The sequence below is a fragment of the Dreissena polymorpha genome, chromosome 1 (genome assembly GCF_020536995.1).
Source record: "Dreissena polymorpha isolate Duluth1 chromosome 1, UMN_Dpol_1.0, whole genome shotgun sequence".
NCBI lineage: Eukaryota > Metazoa > Mollusca > Bivalvia > Myida > Dreissenidae > Dreissena > Dreissena polymorpha.
The window spans coordinates 64,324,389-64,352,020 of NC_068355.1; the positions used below are offsets into that span (position 1 = coordinate 64,324,389).

Consider the following 27,632-nt stretch of genomic DNA (forward strand, 5'->3'; position numbering starts at 1 on the left):
CGATAGCAAAGCCTGATTACTTCTTAATTAAAACCAGCTATTTTTGAAATGAATGTGTTAACAAACTTTTTATGCGATAATCAAAAGTATTCGCCTATTTTAATTTGCACATGTAGCACGAGGAAACCACATATATCACATTGATAGCTTGAGGCGTATTGGAAAACAAAGAATTATTACACTGTTTTGTTATACGTGGCTTTGAGTATAGACGGCTAATAATTGTTTAACGTGTATCTGTTAGTTCGCATATTTTGTTCGCACCAAAATAATTAATTTTTGGATCAACACTTTACAAATTTCAAAGCAAAATCACATTGGATGCTAAATTTGGTCGGATAGCTTTACAAAGAAATACAATTCTTTTTATCACATACGATTTGAAAAGATGTAAATTGTTTTACACGCAGAAAAATAGCGAATTTTCACAGGAAAAGATATGTCACTTACAAATACAAAATTGGTGCCTATATTAATGACAAGTATTACATTAGAAAACAATCTTGCCTCTGACAAACAGCGTGTGCTTATTCTGTCTACTAAGGGTTTAAACCAATTCCTTATGTGAGAACCAAATATTTTTCGTGCGTCATACTATTGACACCTTTTATATAAGAATAATTAATGCACTTGTTTACATATATTGCATTATCGTATAAAATACATTTCCAAGTCTCTGGAAAATAACCCTTATCAAACATTTGATTGTAAAGTAAATATAACAGTCTAAAAAGTGTTTATTTCTACATGTTTTAACACTGTTTACGCAGGAACGACAACACCGAACCTCAAAATATGTGTTATGGTTGTATTTTTTTCGTGATGGCGCCTCTTGTCTGTCATTCTATCAGGAATGAAGGGTGCTTAATCATCAATATGTATGAACGACACTAAGCGCGCCGATTAAACAAATATCTTTCATTTGATTTTGTTGTTAAAGGGTTGCCCTTTTGAAAGACATCACAATGACGACACGTCAGAACGAGAAATCATCGGGTTGGTACGACAACTCATATATGAGTCGAGTTCTGAGAAAACTGGGCATAATGCATGTGCGTAAAATGTCCTCCCAGATTAGCCTGTGCAGTGTTACAACCTTAATTGTAATAACGACCTCAATTGTATTTAACTGCATTACATAATTATTATTGCGTGACATCCTGAATTGTAATAACGCCCGAAAGTGTATTAAACTTATTTCTTGGTTTAAAATTGCATCTGATCGCTTTTTCAAACACAGATTATTTAAAAAAAAAATAACGCATACATGTATATAAAATGTATCTTAACAGGGCAATACGACATATGAATGACAAAAAAAGTTGGTCTCATACAACCCCAATTGTAAAAAAGTTATTACATTATTACAATTGCTTGTCGCCCTGAATTTGATAGCACCCGAAAGTGTGTAATAAACTTATGTCTTGTTTTAAAATTGCATCTGATCGCTTTTTCAAACACAGATTATTAAAAAAAAATAACGCATACATGTATATAAAATGTATCTTAACAGGGCAATACGACATATGAATGACAAAAAAAGTTGGTCTCATACAACCCCAATTGTAAAAAAGTTATTACATTATTACAATTGCTTGTCGCCCTGAATTTGATAGCACCCGAAAGTGTGTAATAAACTTATGTCTTGGTTTAAAATTGCATTTGATCGCATTTTCAAACACAGATTATTGCAAAATATAATGCATACATGATGTATATAAAATTTAAATTTATAGGGCAATACATCCTTTGAATGACAAAAAGGTGTTCTCATACAACCTTAATTGTAATTAAGTTATTACATTATTCCAATTGCTTGACATCTTGAATTGTCTTAACGCCCGAAAGTGTAATTAAGTTATGTCTTGGTTTAAAATTGCATGTGGTCGCATTTTCAAACACAGGATATTGCAAAATATAATGCATACAAGTGAGACTTCATGGCGCGACATCCGACACTGCGATACTATAAACGGCTGCCCTCAAGAAAGTGTACTATTATTTACCGCTACAATGAACACCCTAGATTGAACGATTAATGCCCATAATTCTCAAAATGACAATTATCAAATTAACATTTCTCTTTTTGTGGATCACAGTGCTATATGGACCACTTCAAAATCACCTAAATAAGCAATAAATACAATTCAAAAAGCCCTAACTGCCATATAGAACTGGAGTACATCATAGGGTGTTCAAATTAATCCTTCAAAAACACACGCAATCGTATTTTCGAACAGAGCACGAAAAGCAACCATATGTAAGAAAATTGCAGACCTCCCACAATTAACGTTATGCCGTACTCCTCTTCCATACCTTGACAAAATAACTTTCGAGGGGATGACATTTGATAAATATCTAACATGGGAAGATCACATCATTGAATTATTAATGCGCCGCCAAAAAGCATCCAAAAACAACTGGGGTATGGATAAAAAAGCCATTATGCGTATTTATAAAGCCACTATCTGGGCAAAGATAAATTACGGAAGCATTGCGTGGAACTCATCCAGCGATAAATAACTCAACAAGCTACAAGTTATTCAAACTACGGCACTTAAAACTATCACGGGCACGCTTAAAACTACAAGCACCATGCTACTACACATCAAGTGTGGAATGCTTAAACTTAGACCCGACCTACCTTAAAAGAAAAGAGAACTTATGACTCATGTACGCGATGAATGTTCAAGCGCTTAGCAAATACTATCTGATCGACAAAAATATTGTACAGGCGCCTACTTTCTACAGCCTAAGAGAACTCTCCAAATCCGACATTGACTTTCATCTAGCGACACTAATAAAAAAAATCGATTCAGATAGCGTAGATATGGCTCTTAACTATTTAACTAATAACTATGGCGAAAACACCCAGATTTTCACTGACGGTAGCAAAAACGACGAAGTCGAAATAGCCGGCGCCGCGTATGTAGTGTATAACCCACAAAATGTCATCATCCATCACTCCCGAGTAAAATACCAAAAAAGGACTCTCTTTATTTGCATGTGAACTATCTATAATTAATGACGCCGTAATGTTGCTAAACGCACTTGAAACGCACGAGCGAACAAACTACGCGATTTTAACTGATTCACTCAGCGCACAGGCTCATCGAAAACGCTCCCGACTTGTTATGTGCAGTTTTAAAGGGTATTACGATATTGGTAAATAAATCATCTCTCTCAAATTAGTATGGATACAGAGTCAAGTAGGCATTTCGGGAAACGAACACGCATTAAATTGTCCCAATGCAACGTCCCATACACCGTCGAACACCTATTCTTTATAATTATGCCCGGAACATTCCGTTCAGCAACTAGAATTAAGTACATGGGTAATAGCAGCGAACAAAAATACAACTGCCACTGATCGCGACCTAGTGTTAATGCCGACAAGCGGGATCGGCCCTATTGTAAGGCAACATGTTCTCGAATTTCTGAGAGACACGGGATCCCTCGATAAAGTACACTAGATACATCGCGTTTAAATCGTGCAAAGAAATATGCCGGTAACGAGAATCCACTGGGAATGCGTTATTACATAAAAAAATACCCTCTGGTACTTCGCATTAATAGGAATTAAGGCACAACGACGTGGGGATTGGTAACAATGAATTCAAAACAACACTATTGCCAATTTCTGATACATTATATAGCTCCTCATATATCCGAACTAATTTTACTCAAAGTACATACTTACAATAAATAATTTATTATTACCACTATCTTGCAAACAAAACATCAATATATATGGTTATTGACTATTTTGAAGCAGTCAACGTTTTATAATTACCTCCCTTGCAATAGAAAAACTCGCATTCTACCAACGATCAAAATCGAAATATTTTGTTCTCCGAACTTTTTTTCTGGTGGAATTCCATTTAAAACTTGAAGTGTATACGCATATAATACATGAAATAAGCGATATAAAAAGGCATTCTAAACAATCTCTCGTTTACTTGAATAAATTTCCTCCCCTAAGCGTATTAGCAATTTCAAATATACGCATATGGATTTGAATTTTTCGAGAAAAAAAATGCGTGTTACATATTAAAACGATATATTTCGATGGTGGAGAAATAAATTCATAATAAGCTATGTGAGGACACATATGATATGAACTCCCCTAGCATAATTTGTAATCTACTCACACTAATGTGTGGTTTGACTCTAATAACACACATTTCATGCGTTGAATTTGCGACAAACAAGTGAACAAACACACACACAATTGTTTAACTTTTGTTTTTCAATTTGATTATTTAGAAACATAAATTTCAAACTTTATTCCAAAGTCAGCATGTTCGCCGAACAGCTATAAATACCTCTGGTGCATTTCATCAGACACGCTTGACTTCTCCGTTACCGCTAACACACTGGCGGATTCGGCGGGCAGGGCTCTCGGTGGGATTTTAAATAAAGCTAAAACAATACATGGACTTACGTTTACCGTATACACCACTTTATAACTATGGTGTACAGATAGGTCCAAAAGCCGTATTCGTATCATACCATCGTATCAGACGGTTTAGCTAGAACCGTATCAGACGGTTTTGGGGTCATAAACAGTTTGATACGATCGTATCAGACGGTTTTGACTTTTGGACGGATTGTACGCTTAACTGTTTGATGCGAAACGTTATGTTATGATTCGTATCAGTCGGTAAATACGATTCGTATCATACGGTTTAGTGTAAAACGTATCATACGGTTTACACTGAATAAATCTATAAATTGGCTGATTGGACATTGAACAATACCCGTCAAAAACCGTCTGATACGATTCGGATCATACGGTTTTGAATCATACGGTTTAACGTATGAACCGGTCCAAAAGTATTAAAAGCGTATCATACGGTTTTAAGCATATAAACCGTATGATACGGTTATAACTAAACCGTATGATACGAATACGACTTTTGGACCTATCCGTACACCATATATAACAGCAGTGTTTTACCTTTGATCGATTATAGTTCAGGGGTTTGGGGATACACAATATACTCGAAATGCGACACTTTACAACATAGGGCGATTCAAGCCTTTCTTGGTGTTCATAAACACGCATCAAATATTGTAAGTAAGTAAGTAAGTAAATAATAAATAGCATCAAATATAGTAATTAACGGCGACGTGGGGTGGCAGAATACTACCGCAAGACACCATAAAGGGATGCTGCGCTATGTTTATAGCGTGCTCTCCAATGTTAAAGGTACACGTTGTTTGTTGCTGACTTTGTTTTCGGTAATGCATAACCGTGACGCTCGTTTTCGGAGGATTTATTTTCATGAGCCATCTTTTGCACCATGTATCGATTGTATCTAACATCTTTTGGAGATTTTGTTCGCTTTCGCTTAAAATTACAATGTCGTCCGCGTACAGTAGGATACATACATTTTCACCGTTGATCATTATACCACAATTCATTTCCTTCAATTAAAGAGGTAGATCATTTATATTGAGTCCAAATAACGTCAGTGAACTTATGTTTCCCTGCTCGACCGAGCATCCGATGTTGAAGTAGCTAGTCGGTTAAGTAATTGTTAATATTCAACCTCGCTTTCGAAGAGCGGTAAAGATGACTTAGAACGTAATAGACGCGTCCGTTCACACCTATTGCTAAAAGTTTGGCTAACAGACAATCCCTGTCCACCCTATCAAATGCTTTCATCAAATCGATGAAACATGTATACGTTGCTAGTCCCTCTGCCTTTCTGTTGCGAATGATGGAACACAATTTGAATAGGTGATCTGTGCAAGATCTAAGTTTGCGGAAGCCAATTTGCTCATCGACAATTATTTCGTTTTGGTCAATGTATTGTGTCGAATTGTTCTTAAGAACACTCGCGAATATTTTGCTCACGGCCAGAAGTAGGCTGATACCGCGATAATTTAGTGGTACGCGCGGGTCGCACCTGTTGTTCTCCGGGATTGGCTTGATTATTGACGTGGACCACATAGAGGGCGTTATCCCAGTAGTAAAACATTCGTAAAACAGTTCGTAGAGCAGATGGTAAGAATATTCATTTTTAAAGACTTCGTACGGAAGCGAGTTCTCTCCGCTTGCTTTACCGTTTTTGCAGTTTGATAGAGCTTTTATCACCTCCGCAACGCTTATTGTTGCGTTAAGCATCGGGTTCGAGTTAGAGTCATTAAAATGTTCAGCCTATGTGAACTGTTGTTCGAGTTCCAACTTAAACTTCTTTACTTCTTCGTAAAATTGTTCATCAATGTTTGCGCCTGTTATTTTTTCCGGATAAATTATTTAATTAGCATTCGAAAACAACCAGTGTGCAATTGATTCGTTAAAAATTGTTCGAGTTACATGGTTTACAGTAAAGATGGTGTAGTTTTACGGCAAATGAAGTTGAACTCCTTGTTTCTATTAAAGCATATATATAAAATAAAAAAAAATAAAAAAAAAATATATATATATATATATAATAATTATATGGGCTTCCCTCCTGTGGTTTTCAATATAGTTTTCGCCACTACGATGATTGCTTATATAAAGTATCAAATACCTCACTCTTTCTATAAGCACGTATGGTCGAGTGGTCTTAGCGTTAGACTTTTACTCCAGGGGTTAATGGCTTGAGCATAAATGAGGGTTACTTTTTTATTTCTTTACTTTATTATTGGTTTTACTGGAGCTTTTTAGATCCAATGTTTACTTATATATATATATATATATAAAGCATTTAATAACAAACATAACTATCTGCCAAAATCTGTGAAAAGGTCCCTTTAATAACAATATTATTTTTTTTAGTACTGATAGTAAAGATATAGCTTCCTGAAAACGGAAGAAATGTCATTTCTTAAATGGAATATTTAAGTTAACCAAGAATATTTGCCCAGTGTGTTTCGTACGGCACTCAGTGAGTTAATTAATAAACCGTTACACGCTTATTCTTTACACTCAACCTGTTCATTATTTATTTCTTCCAAATATGCATCAGCAGAACTCATCATAATTTTCGTGCAACGTGTGACTTTTCTGAAATACAAACGTAGGGATATCATGTCGCTTGAAGACTAGCAGTTTTGCACAAGGTTACGTTCCATGACGCAAACACTCATTTTTTTTGTTACACATTGTTCACTCGTGTCTCGTTTATGTCGACTTTATCCGATAATAGCGATAGCCGCTTCCATGGAACAGTGGTTCCGTTGTCTTAATGGTTATAGTTGTTAAATACATTCACCAAGGGTCACACTAACATTTAAACTCTCACAAAAATTAAGTGATTATTTCTTAATGTAAATAATTATTTATATGGAAATAAGGTTTGATAATGTGTTCATCAAGGACATTTCAAGGTAATAATTTAATTGGCATACGGGTTTTATTTCTCTTAAATCAGCCTAAGTAAAAAGCATAACGAGTTTTGTACAATTTACCTAGTGCAAATTAAATGTTGCATAAAACTGACTTAAAGGGACCACATGGTTGCTTAAACCTTACGTATATAGTGTTATAAAATACATACATATTTTACTGAAATACCATTATATGAAACAGGCAGTTTTTCACAAGCATTCACTTTTACAATTTAAAACATGTAAACGCGCATAAGTCTATTAGTTAATTTACTATATGATAACATCGTTATACTATTTTTGTCTTACTATTCATATTTTTATTACTAATGCACGAACACGCAGACAGTATACAAATGATTATCTTTTTTCAGTACTGTGTGATTCTAGTTATCAGAAGAAACATGGGTGAGTTAGTTCGTCGCCTTGACTACGAACGGCGTTCTCGCCAGAGGTCCCTACTGAACAACACACTCGGGGGTCAGAGGATCAAAAAGGAGTACAGCAACACAGTGCGAGCCGCGAACGCCATAGAGGAGAGGCGAGGGGATCTCCAGGTAGAGAACTTAGAGAGGCACCGGCGACTCTTTCTCGACCGGTATGCGTATGAAAAGAAAGTCATGTCAAAGTTTAAAAGTGAGCTGGACTCTAAGACGCGTGATTTTAATGAAGAAAAATATCAGCAGCTGCGACGCGCTAGTTCCGCTAAAGGGAGATTACAGAGTACCAGTCAAGATACGGACATAGGAACTGTTTCGGAGTTAGTTCCCCGTCATTTGTATCGCCGCAAATCCGCAGCTGCCGTTACGTTTTCATTTTCAGAGGACATAGGTGAAAATAAAGAAGCAAATGAAGACGAGAAATTGGAACAGCAAGTTACTTTTAATCTAAATGAAGTCTTTGAAGAGAAACTAGAAGCACTGGCCGGTCAAAACTGTATAAACTGGTCGACTGTTTGGAAGCGTTCCGATATATCCAGCAGACTACAAAGAAGGTTGTCCTATGCCACATTTATTGCAGACGCTGAAAACCCCATCAACATTGCAAATAATATGCGACAGCAATCGGAGCAAACTGGCGTCCACACCGCGTACATTCCTCCCGACATTTCATCAATCAAGAAAAGCCGGACACCTTCAACTATTCAGAAAAGCTCGGTTATTCCTCTTCGACCAAAGAGTGCTACGCAGGCAAATATTTACAAACAGCCGATTCTGAACAAAAGCTCATATCGCCCGTCGCAATCGGCCAGTAAGGTGCGTGCTCGGAGCTCGACCAATTGTAACCCAATGTCCCGCCGGGGCTCCGTCTCCAGCCTCGCTTCCTCCTGCTCTCAAGCCGGAAGCTCTTCCGGCGAAGAATTAGAGAACAAGTCGAGATCGTTTAGACATTTAAGAGAGGCCTTTAAAAAGGTCAAAGTTGAGAAGCCTGATGCTAAGTTGAACAAGTTGACTTTGGTGAAACTTAATCACCTTCACAAAATCGAGCATTTACACGAGTCGACACTGAAACGCTTTGAAGAATTGTTTACAGAAGATCTCTTTGATCTGGATTATGCGAAGTTGTGTACGTAGCCTTAAAATGGCTAGTTAGATCGTTTAACACATTTATGCCTAGTGGACTCTCCCATCCTTCTAAATTGGATCAATTTATTTCCAAAATTAGGGATGTCTAGTATATTTATTTCTATATAATTTTGAATATTTCTTGTAGAAATTCCTTTAAGCAAACAGCGCAGACCCAGATGAGACGCCGCATCATGCGGCGTCTCATCTGGGTCTGCGCTGTTTGCCAAGGCCTTTTCTCTAGACGCTAGGCATAATTGGGTTAAAGAAAATGTTTTATTTTGATTGCACCGTCACCTGCCAAAGAAAATGAAAAAAATGCCATCAATAAGTCATGCAAAACTTAGGGATGGACTTTCTAATTAGAAAAATTCTAACTCAGAAATTTATGCCAATAAATGAACATTTTTTGAAAACTGACATTCATTAAATGATTTTTATTTGTGCGCACGTTACTTTTCGTCATTTTTGCATTCTTTGTAACTATGACATCCGAATGATACTTAACTGTAGAATTGCTGTTTGTGATTGTTAAGAGAGGTTAATTCTATGTATAATCGAAAATAAAAATGTTATATTCCAGTTGCTAACTTTTAATGACTCGTGTTTTCTTGTCGGACTATATTTCCGGCTTGTTGGTTGTGACGTACCCATACATTGTTACTATAAATAGTAACACATTGGCATCACATACGGGCAGTTCTTCGTATCTGGCAGGCGGCTATGATCATATCTGCTCATACGCCGATTTTTTTTATATCTTAAAGGAGTCGGATCGCGCGGCTTGAACTGAACAAATGTCATCTACATTCAGCCTTAGACAACGGTGATAAATACAATTAAGCCACAAATGAAAGTATACAACTATTGATAATTAAACATAGCAAACAAATAGATTAATTGAACTATTGATTGAAGCTGACATTGTACTGTAGAATTTAATGGTTACACTATTTGAAATTCAACACAATTTATTAAAACCAAGTTTAGTAAAAAAACGCGCTTACATTCATTACAAATTTATAAATCTAGATATGTTTACAATAAAATAACGACGATATGCACTTCCATGTGTGTCCTCCAATAACTCTTAATTTATTTTACACGACACTTAAATTCGGAAACGTTTGAAATAAATCCTTACCAATGTGATCAACCCACGATTTACACGATAGAATGACCTTTCGGAGCATTTAAGTTTATTGGTTGCGAAGTTTCCATTATGTTGGCACAGGGCACCAACAGCCGTGTTTTATTGTTTTAGTATTTAATCTATACTGGATAAGTTGTGGAACTTGACGAATAATGAACAACTCAGTGCTAAGGAATGCATATATTATGTCATAATAAAATACACACATCCTTCCAGAGTTATATGAAAATAAGTACCCAACGCTGTTTATTTCAAGACTTTAAACAAATACATATGCAAAATGAAATTAACACAATAGTGTTATGCAATCAGAGAAGAAAAATATGTTTTCAATTATTTTCCTAGCGTATAGGAAGAACTTATAAAATTATCTCTGTATTATAAAAGAAAATTGCATACGCAGCACTGAGCATAGTAACGCAGAATATGTTTTTAGCTTTACTACAGGTGTATAAGCAAGTCTTAAACTTTATACAAACATAATAAAAAACTTATGTACAATGTTTTGCTTTATATATGTTTTAATTACTATATATTACACATTTGACTGCATTTAAAGTTTCTTGTAGAAATTTTAATCTGAAATGTGAACATATTAATTGTGTTGATACACATGAGTTAAACGCGCTATTGCATTTGTGTTTGATATTAAGGAACATAACAAGGAAAATATGTTTCATGTCAACGCCCTTGTTAGTTTTCAAGCTTAGTAAAATTCGGCAAAAGAAACTTCCTTATTTAACTACATGAACATGTCACATCATTGAATCAGGTAAACACTCTAATGAAAAATTCCGGTATATATAGATAATAAATGTAAGTATAACTTAAAAGAAGCCCGTTCAAATTAATGTATTTTAAATATTTAGTCACAATAAAATACTAATGTGAGGCTAAATTTAGAATTAGGTTCTTAAGTATTATTAATAAAGTTGCTTTATATAATTTATTCATGTGCCTGGTAATGTAGCATTGTTTTACAGACCAGAAACGCATTTACACAAAGGCTAAACAGATGTTGCATGGTGCTGCTCGATCAGAAAAAAACACGCATATTGTCAACACATTCGTGAAATTATATAAAATTTCATTTAAACACTATATTTCTCCCAACCGCCCAGCAATGTTTCGATTTTTATTATTTAAATTAGAGTTTGCGAGTTAAGGGAGGTATTCCATTACGACCCGATTCCCCACGATTTGTCACGATTTCCAATATTTGTAGGTCGGGGACAGGCGTAGCTCAATCGGCGAAGGTCCTAACTCATTCGAAGCTAGTCATGGGCCGGTCGTAAGTGATTCCTGCAACTCTTGAGCTCCCGAAAAATCGTGGCTAGATTTTAAATGTGTTAAAAATTTTGCCAGGACCTCCAAAACTGAATTTAATCGCAGTTGACTAGTAACAGCGTCGTAGTGCGTTCTTGGGCGTCGTGATGGAATCGTAGGTAATTCGTTACTCAATCGGGAAATCGGTGATCACGTGATCTGTCTACGAATCAGCTACGACTTTATAAAGACTCTCACGAGTTCACCCCGAGTGAGTTGCGAGCCCGCTAAGATTCTCGCGATTAAGTTACGAAACAGTTACGATTTTCGGAGAATGGGTGTGGTATATAAACAGATCTTCTCGTTTTTTTCAGTCATTCAGTTGTTATGGCTTTGTGTAAAAAACAGGTAATTTGTTTATAATCAAAAATGACAAGAAAAGAAAGAAAGCACAACAAGTCCTCCGAAATGAGAAACTCCGCCTCCTATGGATTTTGAAGATCAATATGTGGAACTCGATGTTGCAGATTCAGAGACCTGTTCTTCGTCAAACTTTCATTTTTGATTTGGCACCAATGAAGTAACGGGGGCCTTCTTACACGTGTACATGTACACAGAAGAATGTAGGTCACATTGTAAAGAATGATTAATATCAATAGATATTGGCGCCGAATTCATGGGTGCGTTTGGTGAGGTCCTTGCTTAGTCGTTACCGATCTGCATTGTTCGTAGTACAGTCGCAGTAGATTCTTACACATCGCAGTGAAGTCGCGACCCTATTTGCAGACTTCAACCGAACCCCACGATTCGTCGTAACTCAATCGTACCAGTGTCGTAAATGAATCGTAGACCGTCACGAGTCTTCCCGAATCAATAAATGTGATAATTCGTAGCGAATCGTAAGATTGTTTTCGTAGTGGAATTGGGCCATTAAGTAAAAATAAACTTCAATTCGTTATTTTAGCTAAGTATTGTCATTTTTTTATTTATTAAAAGCAACAATATCGTTGCCGCCGCTCTATTCGCCGGTTGGTGCCACTACGGTGTCTTTGCCTATCAAGAATGTGGACCACTACAACAAGCATGTCTTGACTGAACACACACTTATCTTAAGGTTTGTTACTGAATGACTAGGGTATTAGAGTTAATTGACAATTAGAAGTGAAAACTGTTTATTTAAGATAATTTCGCTATTTATATCACGACTGGATGTTTGTAAATACGTCAGTTAGGATTGTGGGTTCGGTCTACGGATACAAACATAAGATGTGAAAGGTGTGTTTGTGAATGAAGCATGGGCGATTGTATTCAGTCACAATCTTGTTCAATGACGTATCCATTTTCGTAATTCGCAAAGGAATGCGGAAAGACGCCAGGGTATAAATGGACGTGAAACTGACATACGAGCCTTTTAAATTTTGAACCGTTTTATACAAACATGACTGGGAATACAGTTTATTTAGTACTATGTATGTTTACAATATCACAGGTAAGCCTTTCTTGTAAAATCAAGAACCTCGGATATGTTAATATTTTGTTCTTTTAGTGGAAAAATAATCCCCAAACGTCCCCTCGAATATTTATATACAATATTGCATCATTCAATGCGAGTCTGAGGTTATAATTTGCTATTGCTATGTTTGTCTATGGTTTTATCATTCTTCAATCGACATTACAATTATTTAAAATATTTAAGCATTTCCATTTAAGCCAGAATGGATATTGTATAAACCAATTGCATTTGCAATTCAATTTATAAGTATTATACTTATAAATGCCTAAGTAAATCGCTAATTAAGTTAATTTATCTGATAGATTTTCCGAATACATGAACGGTTAATAAATATATGTTTAGTAAATTCATGTTTACCATATAACACATAAAACGGTGTTAACAATAAAGACCTATACCTGCATAAAATGTACACGTAGATCTATTTTTATATGCATTTATAGGCAGTGTAAATCTATGTTTACACTGTAATTTAAAAGCTATTTGTGTTATGAAATCTTTTCAAAGATTATTTGCTGTAAAGTGTTGCAACAATTTCCTGTTTCATTTTCAGCTGTTTCCGACGGCAAATACAGCGCCATGTACGTACTTGATCGACGACAGCCTTCATACAAATAATCGTATTTAAATTATCAATCAGGAATTGTTTGTAAAAAATTATCATGAAATGGATGAGTACATAACATCATTAAACTTAAATAAATTGGGTATAACATGAACGTTAATACACCATCCTGAGAAATCTTTCTAAGGACAGGACTCAAAACACTTGATCATAAACTGAAACTTATTTTTTTTCTAAATGGACTGTAGGTCAGTTATATGTGTCGCGTTCTGAGAAAACTGGGCATAATGCATGTGTGTAAAGTGTCGTCCCAGATTAGCCTGTGCAGTCCGCACAGGCTAATCAGGGACGACACTTTCCGCTTATATGACATGTTTCGTTTAAATGAAGTATCTTCTTAGCAAAAATCCAGTTTAGGCGGAAAGTGTCGTCCCTGATAAGCCTGTGCGGACTGCACAGCATAATCTGGGACGACACTGTACGCACATGCATTTAGCCCAGTTTTCTCAGAACGCGACTAATATGCTCATGTATGTCTGTAACATTTACTATTGCGATCGTGAATAAGCGCTTCAGTGACAATTGTATAAAAATGGTTCTACTGGTACAAGAAAAATGGTTTTGCATAAGAGGCAAACGGTCATGTCACTGTTTCTTAAATTTAAACAAATACTATTATAACTCTAAATATTCTGGTAATATGATACTACAAATGGTTTACGCACTGGGCTATCAGTTCTAAATTGTCTTTCTGTCAATTACCATGAAAATTAAGTTTACATATATGACATTAGTTTTTTTTCAAACCCTTACTATGTGCATCCGTTGGTTAAAAAATAACTTGAAAAGAACATACGATATGGTCACGGGAAAATAGATTCACAGTATACTAAGCAATTATTCTATATTTGAAGTTGATCCAAAAACCTTGATAAACACATGAAGATAATTTGAGGTCATATTTGAACGCATTTTCAACATAGACCAAACTTATAGGTGACTTTTAACATATATATGTTAACTTCTCCCTCAGCTATTCGTAGTAAATAGGAAACATTGTAAACTTATAAAATAATATGCCATGTGAAGGTACTGCCAAAAAATAGTTTGTTTTGAAAACAACCATTGCAAAAAAAATAAATGAGAATGTAGGCCAAACGTTTTCTCGGTAACATTTTTACAATATACAAATTGCAGTCCGCTTTAATAAAGGATGTATAAGGATCTTTAAATATTTCTATAACTGCAAAGTGTTAAAATTGTTTCGATCGAATGAAGCAAAAGTTTCCGGAAACTCGACCTGTAGTCCCGAAAAAACATATAACTTTCTATATTTCGCCAAATATGCATTGTTGTTCTGAATTGGTTTTCATATGTGAGAGAAACTTGTTATTTACGAGAAGCGACTTGTTCTTTATGAGAAAATGGGTATTATTGAATAGTTTTGCAAGATGATCAGCATCAACCCTTTCTGCAATAAATTCACGCAAAGTTTCGTGGTCTCTTTAGTTATCATTATGTCTCCTTATCAGTGTGTATGGATGCAGAGGCATGTCTGGAGCCAAACTGCGGATATGTTGTGTATTTTTGCACGACGCGTTTTGTGTGTATTATAACTTTTGCAATAGATTTACTTGTAAATTATTAGAGATTTACTTAACCCATTTATGCCTAGCGTCCAGACAAAAAGGCCTTGGCAAACAGCGTAGACCCAGATGAGACGCCGCATGGAAGAAATATTCTTAATATAGAAATAAGTACATGTATACTAGACATCACTAATTTTGGAAATAAATTGATCCAATTTAGGATGGGAGAGTCCACTAGGCATAAATGGGTTAAACCGTCTGTAACGCCTCGTTACCATATACTGGTCTGAACCTGTTACTCGTCTATCAATGAACAATACCAATAGGCAAAAATGGTAATAGTATTCAATATCGATGTAGTAAAAGCATTTCTTTATTGTTCATAGAAGTTATGTGCTCTATCTTAGTGTTTTTGAATGTATGTTGATTTAAACTGTGCTCTACTGGTACTGATTCGCCTTCATGGTTAAAGGTATTAAGTGCAATTCAAAAGTTCGTGGTCAGTGTGTTATTTCGCCTGATAAAACGCCTCTATTCATTTCAAATACCACGAATACTTGTTTTAACGATAAGCTGAATGACCATCGATTTACGACTGGCGTGGAAAGTTCGTTTGAATAGCAACCATCTGGAATGCCGATAAGAGCGTCCTTTGATTTCGTATTCGTCTGTTTCGAACTATAGATCAACACTAGATCTATGCCAAGGTTTTAGGCTTTGTACTAGGAACTGGTTCGAACCCAAGACTTTGTCATTTTATTCAAATTTCAACACATTAATTTGTTGCATGTTATACCACGGCCGCATTCAGCGTCAAATGAAAAGTGTACTTGTGCACACTTTCGTGTCTATTTACACAGGAAGATCATTTGGTTTTATTATAGGGTTCCACGATACCTCAAATTTTGAAATGTTTTTTTTAAACAAATGAGTCACGCTATAGGAAAACAGGGCGTTATTAATGTGGGTGAAGTTTCGTCCCATATTTGCATTTGTCCGTACAGTCACTTTAAGCGTTTATGGAATGTTTCGTTTAAAAGAATAATCTTCTGATCGAAAATCCAGTTTAGGCGTAAAGTGTTGTCCCTGATTACATTTGTGAGGACCGCACAGGTTGATATTGGGCGTTTCTCAACGCACATGTATTAAGCCCGGTTTTCCAATATCGCTGTTCAAATGTATACGCTATACCGTGTTTTAGGGACGCGTGTTGAAGAGCGCATAGTTCATGCGCAGTGTTTCCATGAACGTTTTGCGGTGTGCATTAAACATGGACCTCACTTCTTGATTAATAGCTTTTATAATTATTATTGTAATTACCACGACATAAATAGTAAATACTAAGAAATACACTTTATCTTAGCATATAGCATCAGCACCATGATCTGACCCACATTGACATATGATTACAACATTAACAGAAAATGATGGTTTCATCAACCGGTTCCTACATAACGTCGTGGAAAAGTAACATACATGGAGATCGTGATGCTTCTAAGTATTTCTTTAATTACTCACTAAGCATACTATTTTATAAGCTTGAGTTGTGTTTACAACAAACCGTATATATGTTAAGCTGGAATTCTTTTTGAATCATATATGATATTGTCAGCAAATGCAAAATTGGTACACTTGTATTTCAGTGGATTATTTGCAAGACAAACTCCAGTCCATAACACAGTGGCTGGACTCGCTCGCTGACGCGTCAGTATTCGACTACATTTTCAGAGTGAACAAAGGTACATTCTATCATTATTTATACACGTTTTGGGCTGAGTTGAAATGTTAAAATGTTTAACTCCTACTTCTTTCCACAATTATTTCTAGAAAAAATATAAACAAAGAAACTATTTGTGTTTACGAATAATCATGTTATGTTAATAAACGTATTTCGTTCAGCCAGTCGTTGTAATTATATACCGATTATCGCGACTTTGAAAAAGATGCGACTTTTTTGTGTGTTTTTTTTTCTTTGGTCAGGAGCTGGGCTCAACCTATTTGAGGGAGACATCAAGGGGCATAACCCAAGAGTTAGTACGATTGGCGTAACCCATGGATACGTCTTACAAACAAATGATACTTTTAAAATCTGCTTTAAATTCAGTTTAATAAATAATTGAATTAAAATACCTCGGTTGTTGCACAATTTATACACCATTAAGGTTTTAAGATTTTCGCTGATGTGAATCCGATGTAATTGTAATCAAATCTCAAGTTTATATTTCACTTTGGTTGCAGCACCAGACCCGCAACGCCATCACTAATCACGATCAGCTGTGGAATACGAGGGTTGTCCCGTATGTCATCGACACGGTGTTCGGTAGGTTGTGGTAGGCTAGAAATACTCGTGGTTTGTAACTGCATTGCATCCGTTGATCTTATTCAATTATATGTATTAGGTAAAAGAAAAATGGAATAACCATCGCCTAAATCTAGTACATGCAGTTGTCTCAAGCATCCAAATACATGTACGATGTTTTGCTAATGAATATTCTTCTATCATTAGTCATTTTACTTTTTCTTTTGTACTATTCATACGCAAACACCACAACGTTTGTGTATGTAAGCATATACGTATCTGATAAAGAAATGCTAAGCAAGAAAGTGCAAGAGTTGTCTCCCCAGCCGTCGTCCGATATAAGCATACTATTATGCTAATTTGGTGGTCTGAGTCCAGTTTAATTCACGAGAGGCACAGCCTTTAATGCGATGTTGATTGACACAAAAAACAAGGCATGGTCTCATTAGCGATGTAGATTGACACAAACAACAAGGCACGGTCTCATTAGCGATGTAGATTGACACAAACAACAAGGCACGGTCTCATAAGCGATGTAGATTGACACAAACAACAGGACACGGTCTCATTAGCGATGTAGATTGACACAAACAACAAGGCACGGTCTCATTAGCGATGCAGATTGACACAAACAACAAGGCACGGTCTCATTAGCGATGTAGATTGACACAAACAACAAGGCACGGTCTCATTAGCGATGTAGATTGACACAAACAACAAGGCACGGTCTCTGGTATCTTGTACCGCTGCAGATTCCGCCTCCCGGAAGGAGCTACAGGCGGCCATGGACGAGTACCACCAGAAGACATGCATCCGTTGGGTGCCCAGGAATGCGGAAAAGGACTTTGTGCACTTCAAACAGATCAGCGGGTATGGGTTTCGTGAACAGATTAATATGGCATTGGTTGTAAATACAAACGCAGGCTTCAGATTTGATTGTCATTTTGTTCATGCAGGCAGACACGCAGTGCCTTGCCATGTGTGAATGTTACGCTGAATAGCAATAGTCAAAGGACGAGGTTTGAACTCAATAAAACAGGTTTAACCACCAAAATGGTTGCAATGACTATGCTAAGGTTAAGTTTGTGTTTTATTCAGTTTAGGTATGTGTGTGTTTTATGTTTGATTTAGTGATGTGTATAGAGTTTATGTTACTTAAATATCTGAATGAAACAAAGATTGGAATAACAATGTGTTCAGCTTTAATTGTGCGATTAAGATTAACTATGTTTTCCGAATTTGTAAATATATCCTGATTACACATATTGCCAGGTGTTACTCGAGTATCGGCCGCATAGGCGGAGAGCAGGAGATCTCTCTGACAGGATACTGCCTCAAGAAGGGCACCGCGGTGCACGAGATGATGCACGCGCTCGGGTTCTGGCACGAGCAGAGCCGCCCTGACCGCGACAATTGGGTGCACGTGATTCTCAGCAACGTAGAAGACGGTATCTTGTTGCGATGTGCATTAGTCATTAATACGATTTGCTGTAATGGTTTCAAATTGCTTATTGATATTTCCCTAGCGGCAACGAGCTATTCTCGGAACAGTCAAATATATGTGCGGGGTTGTTATGGTTCATGTAATTTAATAATCCCGCCTGCGTTTAAATTGTGATGCATAGTATAAAACATGTGTAATAAGTTAGTTTTGTTCATGCAGAATTAATACGAAATAATAATTCCAAACGGAAAAAATGTGGTGCATAATGAGTTTGATGTTTTATCTGTCTGTGTTTTACAGAGAACATTTGTTTTCAACGTTTATACCGGACATAAACTCGAAAGGGAACATGTTAGAGGAATATCTTGCAAGATACCATACTGTTAATAACAGAGTATAATGAATTTCAAATAAAATGATGTAAGAGACAATTCCACGATGCACTTCGAAAACTTAGCCTATAGATAAAACGAAAATAAACGGAGACATAATACTAGTATTTTATATGACAAGATATTGATGTTAAAACTTCTGTGCAGGCAAGGAGTATAACTTCGAGAAACTGACGACGTCCCAGGCGGACACCCTGGGGGTTAGTTACGACTACGACAGCGTGATGCACTACTCCAAGTATTCGTTCAGCAAAAACGGAAACCCAACCGTCATGCCGACGCACCCGCCGTCGGCAGACATCGGGCAGCGGGATGGACTCAGCGACACAGACGCACTGCGCATCAGGAAGTTGTATGGATGTGGTAAGGCTTATTACTATTCGTAAGATGTCTGATGTAAAGCCAAATACATATTATGCATGTCTATACAAACTGTAAAGGTTCAAGGACTTCCACACTTTATCAAGCCTTGTACTTGTATATCTATTCCAGTTTTAAGAACCATACAGCTGAAGAGCTTGGAACTTTTAATTGTTCGAATAAATTATACACACATTTATTTTAGACGTTTCTGCGCTAACCAATCCACCTCTTACACAACCAACGGCAACCAATCCACCTGCGACAAACCCACCTGCTACAAACCCACCTGCGACAAACCCACCTGCGACAAACCCACATGCGACAAACCCATCTGCAACAAACCCACCTGCAACAAACCCACCTGCGACAAACCCACCTGCAACATACCCACCTGCAACAAACCCACCTGCGACAAACCCACTAATTACACATCCTCCTGCAACACGTGTCACTCAAAAACCAGTTATCACTACCACACACAACACGCAAACGACTTTTCAACAAACAAATCCATATGTACAGCACACAAACACATCTGTTCAACATACCAACCCACCTGTTCAACAAACAAACCAACCAGTGCTACAAACAGACCCGCCTGCACCGGTCTACCAGTTGGGATGGACGCACTGGTCACAGTGGTCGCTGTGTGATCTGAAATGCAAGCGTTCGCGGTACAGGGTCTGTTTGAACTATGATGCGTCGTTCTGCCCCGGAGAGAACACACAAGTTGTTGAATGTCCCAGTCCATGTCAGCGTAAGTAGACGAACGGAATAATTGAACATATGATTATCATCCGATGTTTGTACCTAAATTTTTAATTGTTGGCATTGTATAGTTTGCGTGTTGTAAAGGTGTTTTGTTTTCCACAGCGTCTGAGCACATTGGTTGCTATATCATCAGCGCTGGCAACATTACCCAGCTGTCTGTTGAGGGCCGGTCACCGGATCTCATGGATCCGTACAAACGTACGTGATACTTTTATTTTAATCCTCATGGACCTTTATAGAACAACGTTGTACTCAAAATGTTAACGAATCTTAGGCTGCAAAATCGGCGATTACAAAAAAATGTACAAATGTATTTAAAACTTTAAATATGTCTGCTGTTTTTTTCAAACTGAAACCCCATGAAACTATAAGAAGTGTGATGTAATTTAAAGTTAAACCTTTTGGGCTCTTACCATCACATACGTAGATTGGGCTCAAATCGCAAACGATCCTTAGTAAGTCAAAGCGTCGAATTTAAAAATTACATGCGTGTATTTCATTCGTTCTTTGTCAGTTCGTTTTCACATATGTTACTAATTTTAATCTGATATATAATGGATGTAAATAAATTGTATTTTAAACGATTTAAGTGCTAGTTGATAATAGTTTATTTACATGTACACGTGTTCATTGATTTTTTATCAAACCGTGTGTCGAAGTACCGCATGACATTATCAATTTAATAATTGTCAAATATCAGCTCGCCTGGAGGCTGTCCGGAAATGCAGCGAGTATGCAGCAGTCCAAAGGTATCGGGTGTTCGGTGTTTATGACGGCGGCATGTGTCTTAGCGGACCATACATCCCCGGAGCGATGCACGGGCTGCCCGGGCTGCTGGGGGTCTCCAGCCGGTGTGACTATAGCGGCACCGGCGGTCCGGGGTCCGTCAGTGTGTACACATTTGAGACTGGTAGGAACACCATACATTTTCTCGCATCGTTTTTGAAGACATATCAGCATTACTATCGTTACCGTACTTTTGATTTTCCAAACTATGCCAGTTAGTCATAGCTAAACTAACTCCAGTGAAAATGTTTCCAGCGATTGCTGCTAGCTATTAGAACATAGGTATTTAGCAATATACGTGTTGAAAATGATGTTGTGAATCATTCAAAAGTGCATATGTGCGATGTTCATGGTTATTTCCAACATCACTTAAAACTATCGCTTCAAATTTAAACGTTAATATAACTTTCATGTTTGCAGACATTAACGGCGGCTGGTCCCTATGGTCCGACTGGGGCAGGTGTACCCGCTCCTGTGGTATGGGCCGCCAGTACCGCTACCGCCGTTGTAACAACCCCGCCCCTGTCGGCAAAGGGGCCCCGTGTGAGGGCAGCAACCAGGACGTCGTTGTGTGCAATCTGGGCACGTGTATAAGTAAGAGACCGATTGCTAAGCTAAATGAGGTGTTTAGTGTAAAATATAAGATTCTGAACTGATAAGTACATTAAGCTCATTAATATTTTGGTATTTTTTTTTATGAAAAGCAGTCCCTAAAATGTGTGTTTACATTTAAGTGCATACTTGAAATATAAATTGTTCGATATGACACGACCGAAGAACGGAATAGTTAATATAATTGTTTAATTTAAATTGTGTGAAATTTCATTACGTAAAAAAGTCGTCAAACCGAATATGCTGCATTTGCAGACATTATGAAATATTTCCCGGGGATTCATACGACTTAGCAATACATTAAATTATGCACACGAGAATAGTGCACAGATAATTATACCTTTCTAGCAGATATGACAAAGCACGTTGCTCATTTTTGCCCGATACGTATTGTTATATCCAAATGAAAATGACTCACAACACATTCACATTACCAACATAATAGCACAGGCACTCGGCATTAGCTACTACCCTCCCCCCTCCCTCAGCTGCTACCCCCCCCCCCTCCCAAACTCTCAAAATTGTCCATTAGTAATGAAAAAATAACAAGACAAAAAACGTTCGTCGAAAAAAATCTTTTTTTAGTTATATATATAACTTTATAAGTAAAAGAAAAAATCGACGAACTTTTTTGTCATGCTTTTTTTTAAATATTACTTATGGACACTTTTGAGAGTTTAGGAGGGGGGTAGCAGCTTGGGGAGGGGGGAGGGGTAGTAGCTAATGCCGAGTGCCTGTGCATAGAAGAACAATACACACGGTAGATTTGCACAGAACACGATGCTATTATCACAACGAAAATAAATAATCCCCCGTCATAAATTTCAAATATTTTCACTTAGCGCCCATCAGCTGCGGTTCCAGGTTCCATGCGGGCGGACCGGGCTCAAGCGGCATCATCTGGATTAAGGACTACCGGAACTTCATGGAGTGCGAGTACGAGGTTGCTACCGGCGACCCACAGGCCTCAATCTCACTGTTCTTCTTCAGCGTCGATATCGAGTACAGCAAGGGGTGCCTATATGACGCTCTCATGGTAAGTGAGCTCAAGGTTACGTTTTCCTTCGCAAAGTCTCCATGGTCTTGTGTTGTGCTTGTCCGAAGGAGCTTTGGGTTGAAGGAAGGTGCCGTTAATGAGGCGTATTATGATATGGACGGTTGCCAACCAAGCACTGATTTAAATCGAAAATTATCAAATGTGCGAATATAGAATTACAAATTGAGGTTAACATGTTTATTAGTTTGGGAGTCTCATAAATCACCGCAGCTGACCCTTAATCGAAAAGAGAGGATCATTATCTATATCATATCCAAATAAAACAAGGCGTCTACTTTCGAAGGGCAAACAGATGTTGTTTCGCTTCTCCAGCGCCACCAGCCTTTTTTTCAATTCAATATGTCGTGTATTTCTCCTCGCACAAAAAACGTCGTTCACTGTTCATTGACTATGCGTATATTCATTTCCGTAAAGCTCATCTACCAACCAATAAGAGGGTAGCAAACTCACGCAAAAAATCGCCCACCTTGTTCAATGACAACATCATTCTTTACTGAAATATAAAGGTTTCTTGATCAACATTTCTTAACACATACAACGGATCCCATGTTTCAGCTATTTGACGGCCACGACACGCTGTCGCCTCTGGTGACGTCATTATGCGGAAACCAGTCTCCCGGCACGTTTGAGTCTTCCGGTAACCGCGTGTACATGAAGTTCGTCTCCGACGAGACAAAAACCGCCGGTGGCTTCACTGTCTTTTACAACATCAATAGTCGGTCACGTAAGTACGTTTTATATTTACGTACATGTGTTATTAGTACTAATTTAATGCAAGATGTTGTTCGAATCTTGAAAAGTATAAATATAATATTTTACTAGGTGGATTATGCAAATAATAAAATGTAAATTTAGAAATGTATTTTGATTTTTCATTGTGTAACACTGATTGAGAGTTATAATGCATAGGAATTATTTTTAACACAAATAAATCAACCTGAGTGTTTAACAAACTCTAAGCCACACAGTTTTACGCCAAAAGCTTTTTATAGCTCCAGGTGGATAATGAAAATGAATAAAATAAGGGTATCTGACAAAAACGTTGTTGCTAAACAACTTTTCTCTGGTAAGGACTTCATTTTTGAATTGTTGATTGAGAAGTTTTAAAAATGGTTTAAACAACGATTTATTTCGCATATAGTGAATGAGGCAGAACGCAGCGTTCAGTGCTAAATTTATTTGTTACGTCTATTTGTCTTGAGATAGTCTGTAAACTTACATAACTAGTTTCATAGTTTGAAGAGTAATTAACAAATGAAAAAATGTTTGAAATATTGATTGCAACAGTAAACAAAATATATGCTCATATAACATAAGAATGTTAACTTTCTCATTTAAAAAAACACATCATATTTTTTTATAGAAAGATTGCATACAGTTACCATAATTTACACCAATTATCGGGTTTAACTGTTGTGTGCCACGGTTAATGTGAACGCTATTTGTCTGCAGTACTCAAAATATCTGCAACGTCTGTAACAGGAAAATCTTGCACGAGGCCTCCGCCTGCCGCCCACGTGACGGTTACCATGGAGGGCAACATGGTGGGCGACCGCGTGTGGTACAATTGTGAGCCGGGGTATTGGCTCGTGGGGCATTCGCCTATCCTGTGCGTCGACCAGCCGGGATTCGCGCTTTGGGACAACGCCTTCCCCATCTGCGTAAACCGTATGAAACGCAGTAAGTCTGTACGATCTCAATTGGCATGTATTTATGTAAAATTATATTTTATTAAACATGTGTGAGAGGGTGGTATATATTATAGAGTTTTTGATATTGTTCATGCGTATCTCAGAGCCAAATGTAATATTACTAATTTGTTAAGATACTTTACTTATTTGCGAACATTGAACATAATATCAAGTTATTGTCTCCACACAAACGTAATCTTGTGCATTTATTCCACCGTGCTTTGTTAAGATATCGCATTGTTTACGACAGGCAGCGCGTTGATTGGCACGGCATGCATGTTTGAAGACTCATTATGCGGTTTCCAGAACGAAAAGGACAATAACCTTGACTGGAAAGTCAAACGACCTCTCTTCACCGGCAACGTCACCTCTCCGTACGACCACAAAGGTACGCATACCGGATATTCCACCTTGAACCATCGTTGTTAAAAGTTTGCAGTTGAGAACCGTAAACCAAGTTGACAGATAAGACGCCGGAGTGATTGTGTAATCCTTTAAACGTCTCCTTGTTTAAGTAACTTTCATTTTCAATAATGATAGTAATGCTTAAAGGCAACGTTCATCCCAATAATAAAATTCCAATCGTATACGTTTGTACTACTCTGATGTAGGTAATTTTCTGCAAGCCGAATCATCCCGTCTACAGGCTGCGGGTGACGTCGGTCGAATCACGTCACCTGTTTATGCCGGTAACGGTAACGCCACAAACTGCCTGACTTTCGATTACAAGCTCGACGGCGGAGACTTCATCGAATTTAACGTCTATCAACGACAAATTACGGAGCTCTCGAAATTAGACGTACAGCACGCAGATGTTAATGGGTTGGTTCTGCTGACGTCAGTGAAAGGGACCAACGAAAACGCCTGGAAGATGACTCACCTTTCTGTTGACGCAAATCACGATTTTCAGGTACGATAATTTACAATGCATTTTTATGTTTTTATTTTATATCACGTTGTAATTTAAGAAATTTTTTTAATTCACAATGTGGAAAAGTAAGAAAAACTTATATGGAATTGTAAGTATTGGTGTTGACTACGAGCCAAAAAAGTTGTTCTTCTTTTGACGAATTACTAAATTCATATGCGTAATGTTTCTTCCAAGATTATCCTGTGCAGTCCTAACTTACATATAAAGGACGACAATAACCCTTATATTGGTATTTTTCTTCAAAAACATTTCGCTAATCGAGCATCTAGAAAGTATCGTCTTTTATTAATGTTATGCATGCATGTTGAGCTAGTTATAATTAATCACCATTTGACAAGCTTCTGTTTATTTACAAAAATACATATATTTAAAAAATAACAATAAACAATTCGATACAGCATTCAATATACACAGATGACCCAACAAATCGGGTGAAGGGCTTATCAGTATCGACTAGTTATCGCATGAGAATACGTCATAGTCTTTAGTCTTTAAGTAGGTCAAAATCAACATGAGGCCGGGCGATGTGAGCGTGTTGAAAATGTTCAAACATTCAATGTTATACAAAACGTGTCAATTTTGAAAATATCGTACTGTTGGACGAGCGGTTGGACGAACAGGCTACGAACGGACGGACGTTCAGATTAGAAGATTCAGGCTGAATTAAAATAAATTGAACGTATCTTTAGTAAACACATGAATTAACATATAATTTTCATGTGATAAATGAATATACATTTTTGACAATGGTTTTAGTGGAATATATACGTAACAATTATGCCTCTTTAGTAGAGTCACACATGTCTTAGCTTTAGAAATTACGTACTTGTTATGATTTATTTATGATGCAATCGTATAATTCTAACAAAAAATACACACAGCGCGTACTTTTTAAATATCATGTTTATTGCAGGTGATTTTTGAAGCCTTCCTTGGAAACGAGATCGGATCAAGCGTTGCTATTGATGACGTCATGGTTGCAAGCGGCGATTGTGACGGAGTGTAGAAAGTTTCACATGCAACCGTTATAACTATGCAAGACATTAAATAAATGTGTACACGACTGCAAAAAATATTAAAAGATGCCCGTCCTGAAACATAACACTAACTGTAAGCACAATGTGATATGGTCTTGTTTTTCTGTTCAGTGACAGGGTTATTGGCTGGTGACGTCAGTCTGTGTAATTGAAACTTTCTCATGTTACTGTTATCTACAAGGGGACAATCTCAATGATTTCAAACTATATATATTTTTTGTTTGTCTTAATAGTGTATCGAATCATCATTATAATAAATCGTAAAGATATTTATCGCACACCTAACTATCAATTTAAAATACACTACGCTTTACATACAATAAAGTTTTGTATAAACGATATTGTGTTTGCCTACCGACAAGGCCATTACCTTGGTTTCTATGGGCAACAAGGTGGCCATCACATCACACAAAACATATGGAAGCATACACCCACATCGCCACCTTCCGCGAGGCGTATAGGAGTACCTTATATGGCTTACACTTATATACCGGGTAGGACACTGATTGTTACAGGATTCGTGTTTACATAGAACGACAAGCTAAAAGGATGCAGACCCGTAAAGACAATTATTTCAACATGTATTTTGTATAACGTTTTATTCTAAAATGAATATCACATTGTCAACCAGATTGTTTTACTTTGCCTTTTTTTAAATAAAGCAAAGTTTGAAATTTTACATCTGGACGAGAAGAATAGTTCAAATGTTTTACGAAATATCACGTTAACAAGATAACATTCTTAAAGGGGCCGTCCAACAGATTTCACGTGTTGGTAAATTGACAAAATTAAAAAAAGTTGTTTCAGATTCGCAAATTTTCGTTTTAGTTATATTTTTGAGGTAATAGTAATACTGACCATTTACTATGCTCTTAAATATCTATTATATGCATCTTTTGATGATTTGAAAACCTGAAAATTTTAAAGCGTCGTGCGACGCGAAACGATTAGATAATTTGGAAAGTTTTGTTGTTGTCGTTTTATTTTGGGATACTACGAGGATTGCTCATATAGGTAAAAAATACATACGCTCTTCGCATTTGCATGTATGGTCGAGTGGTCTAGGTGGGAGACTTTTTACTCCAGGACTCCAGGGATCAGTGGTTCGAGCCCTGTTGAGGGTTACTTTTTTCCTTTTTTTAAATGGTATTCTTGTGTGTGTTTTTTACTGGAGATTTTTAGTTCAAATGTTTAAATTTATCAATATAAATCAATTAATGACAAGCTTCAATACATGCCAAAATCTAATGGACGACCCCTTAAATCATTGAAGTG

The 27,632-nt window shown here is 37.0% G+C and overlaps 2 protein-coding genes across 2 annotated transcripts; both read left to right on the plus strand.

Moving 5' to 3' along the window:
- Nucleotides 1–7,197: 7,197 nt before the first annotated feature.
- Nucleotides 7,198–9,027, plus strand: LOC127864462 (uncharacterized). The gene is made up of 2 exons (XM_052404086.1): nucleotides 7,198–7,323; nucleotides 7,698–9,027. The coding sequence occupies exon 2, from the start codon at nucleotides 7,728–7,730 to the stop codon at nucleotides 8,895–8,897; it is 1,170 nt and encodes a 389-aa protein (XP_052260046.1). The 5' UTR covers nucleotides 7,198–7,323; nucleotides 7,698–7,727; the 3' UTR covers nucleotides 8,898–9,027.
- A 3,554-nt stretch (nucleotides 9,028–12,581) lies between these two features.
- LOC127832426 (uncharacterized) lies at nucleotides 12,582–26,696 on the plus strand. Its single transcript, XM_052357890.1, has 18 exons — nucleotides 12,582–12,796; nucleotides 13,374–13,401; nucleotides 16,618–16,713; nucleotides 16,955–17,004; nucleotides 17,213–17,294; nucleotides 18,026–18,143; nucleotides 18,546–18,721; nucleotides 19,257–19,472; nucleotides 19,675–20,229; nucleotides 20,346–20,441; nucleotides 20,944–21,153; nucleotides 21,450–21,623; nucleotides 22,484–22,677; nucleotides 23,254–23,422; nucleotides 24,181–24,378; nucleotides 24,640–24,777; nucleotides 25,001–25,299; nucleotides 26,234–26,696. Exons 1-18 carry the CDS (start codon nucleotides 12,746–12,748, stop codon nucleotides 26,324–26,326), a joined length of 2,943 nt encoding a protein of 980 aa, XP_052213850.1. The 5' UTR covers nucleotides 12,582–12,745; the 3' UTR covers nucleotides 26,327–26,696.
- The last annotated feature ends 936 nt before the right edge of the window (nucleotides 26,697–27,632 follow it).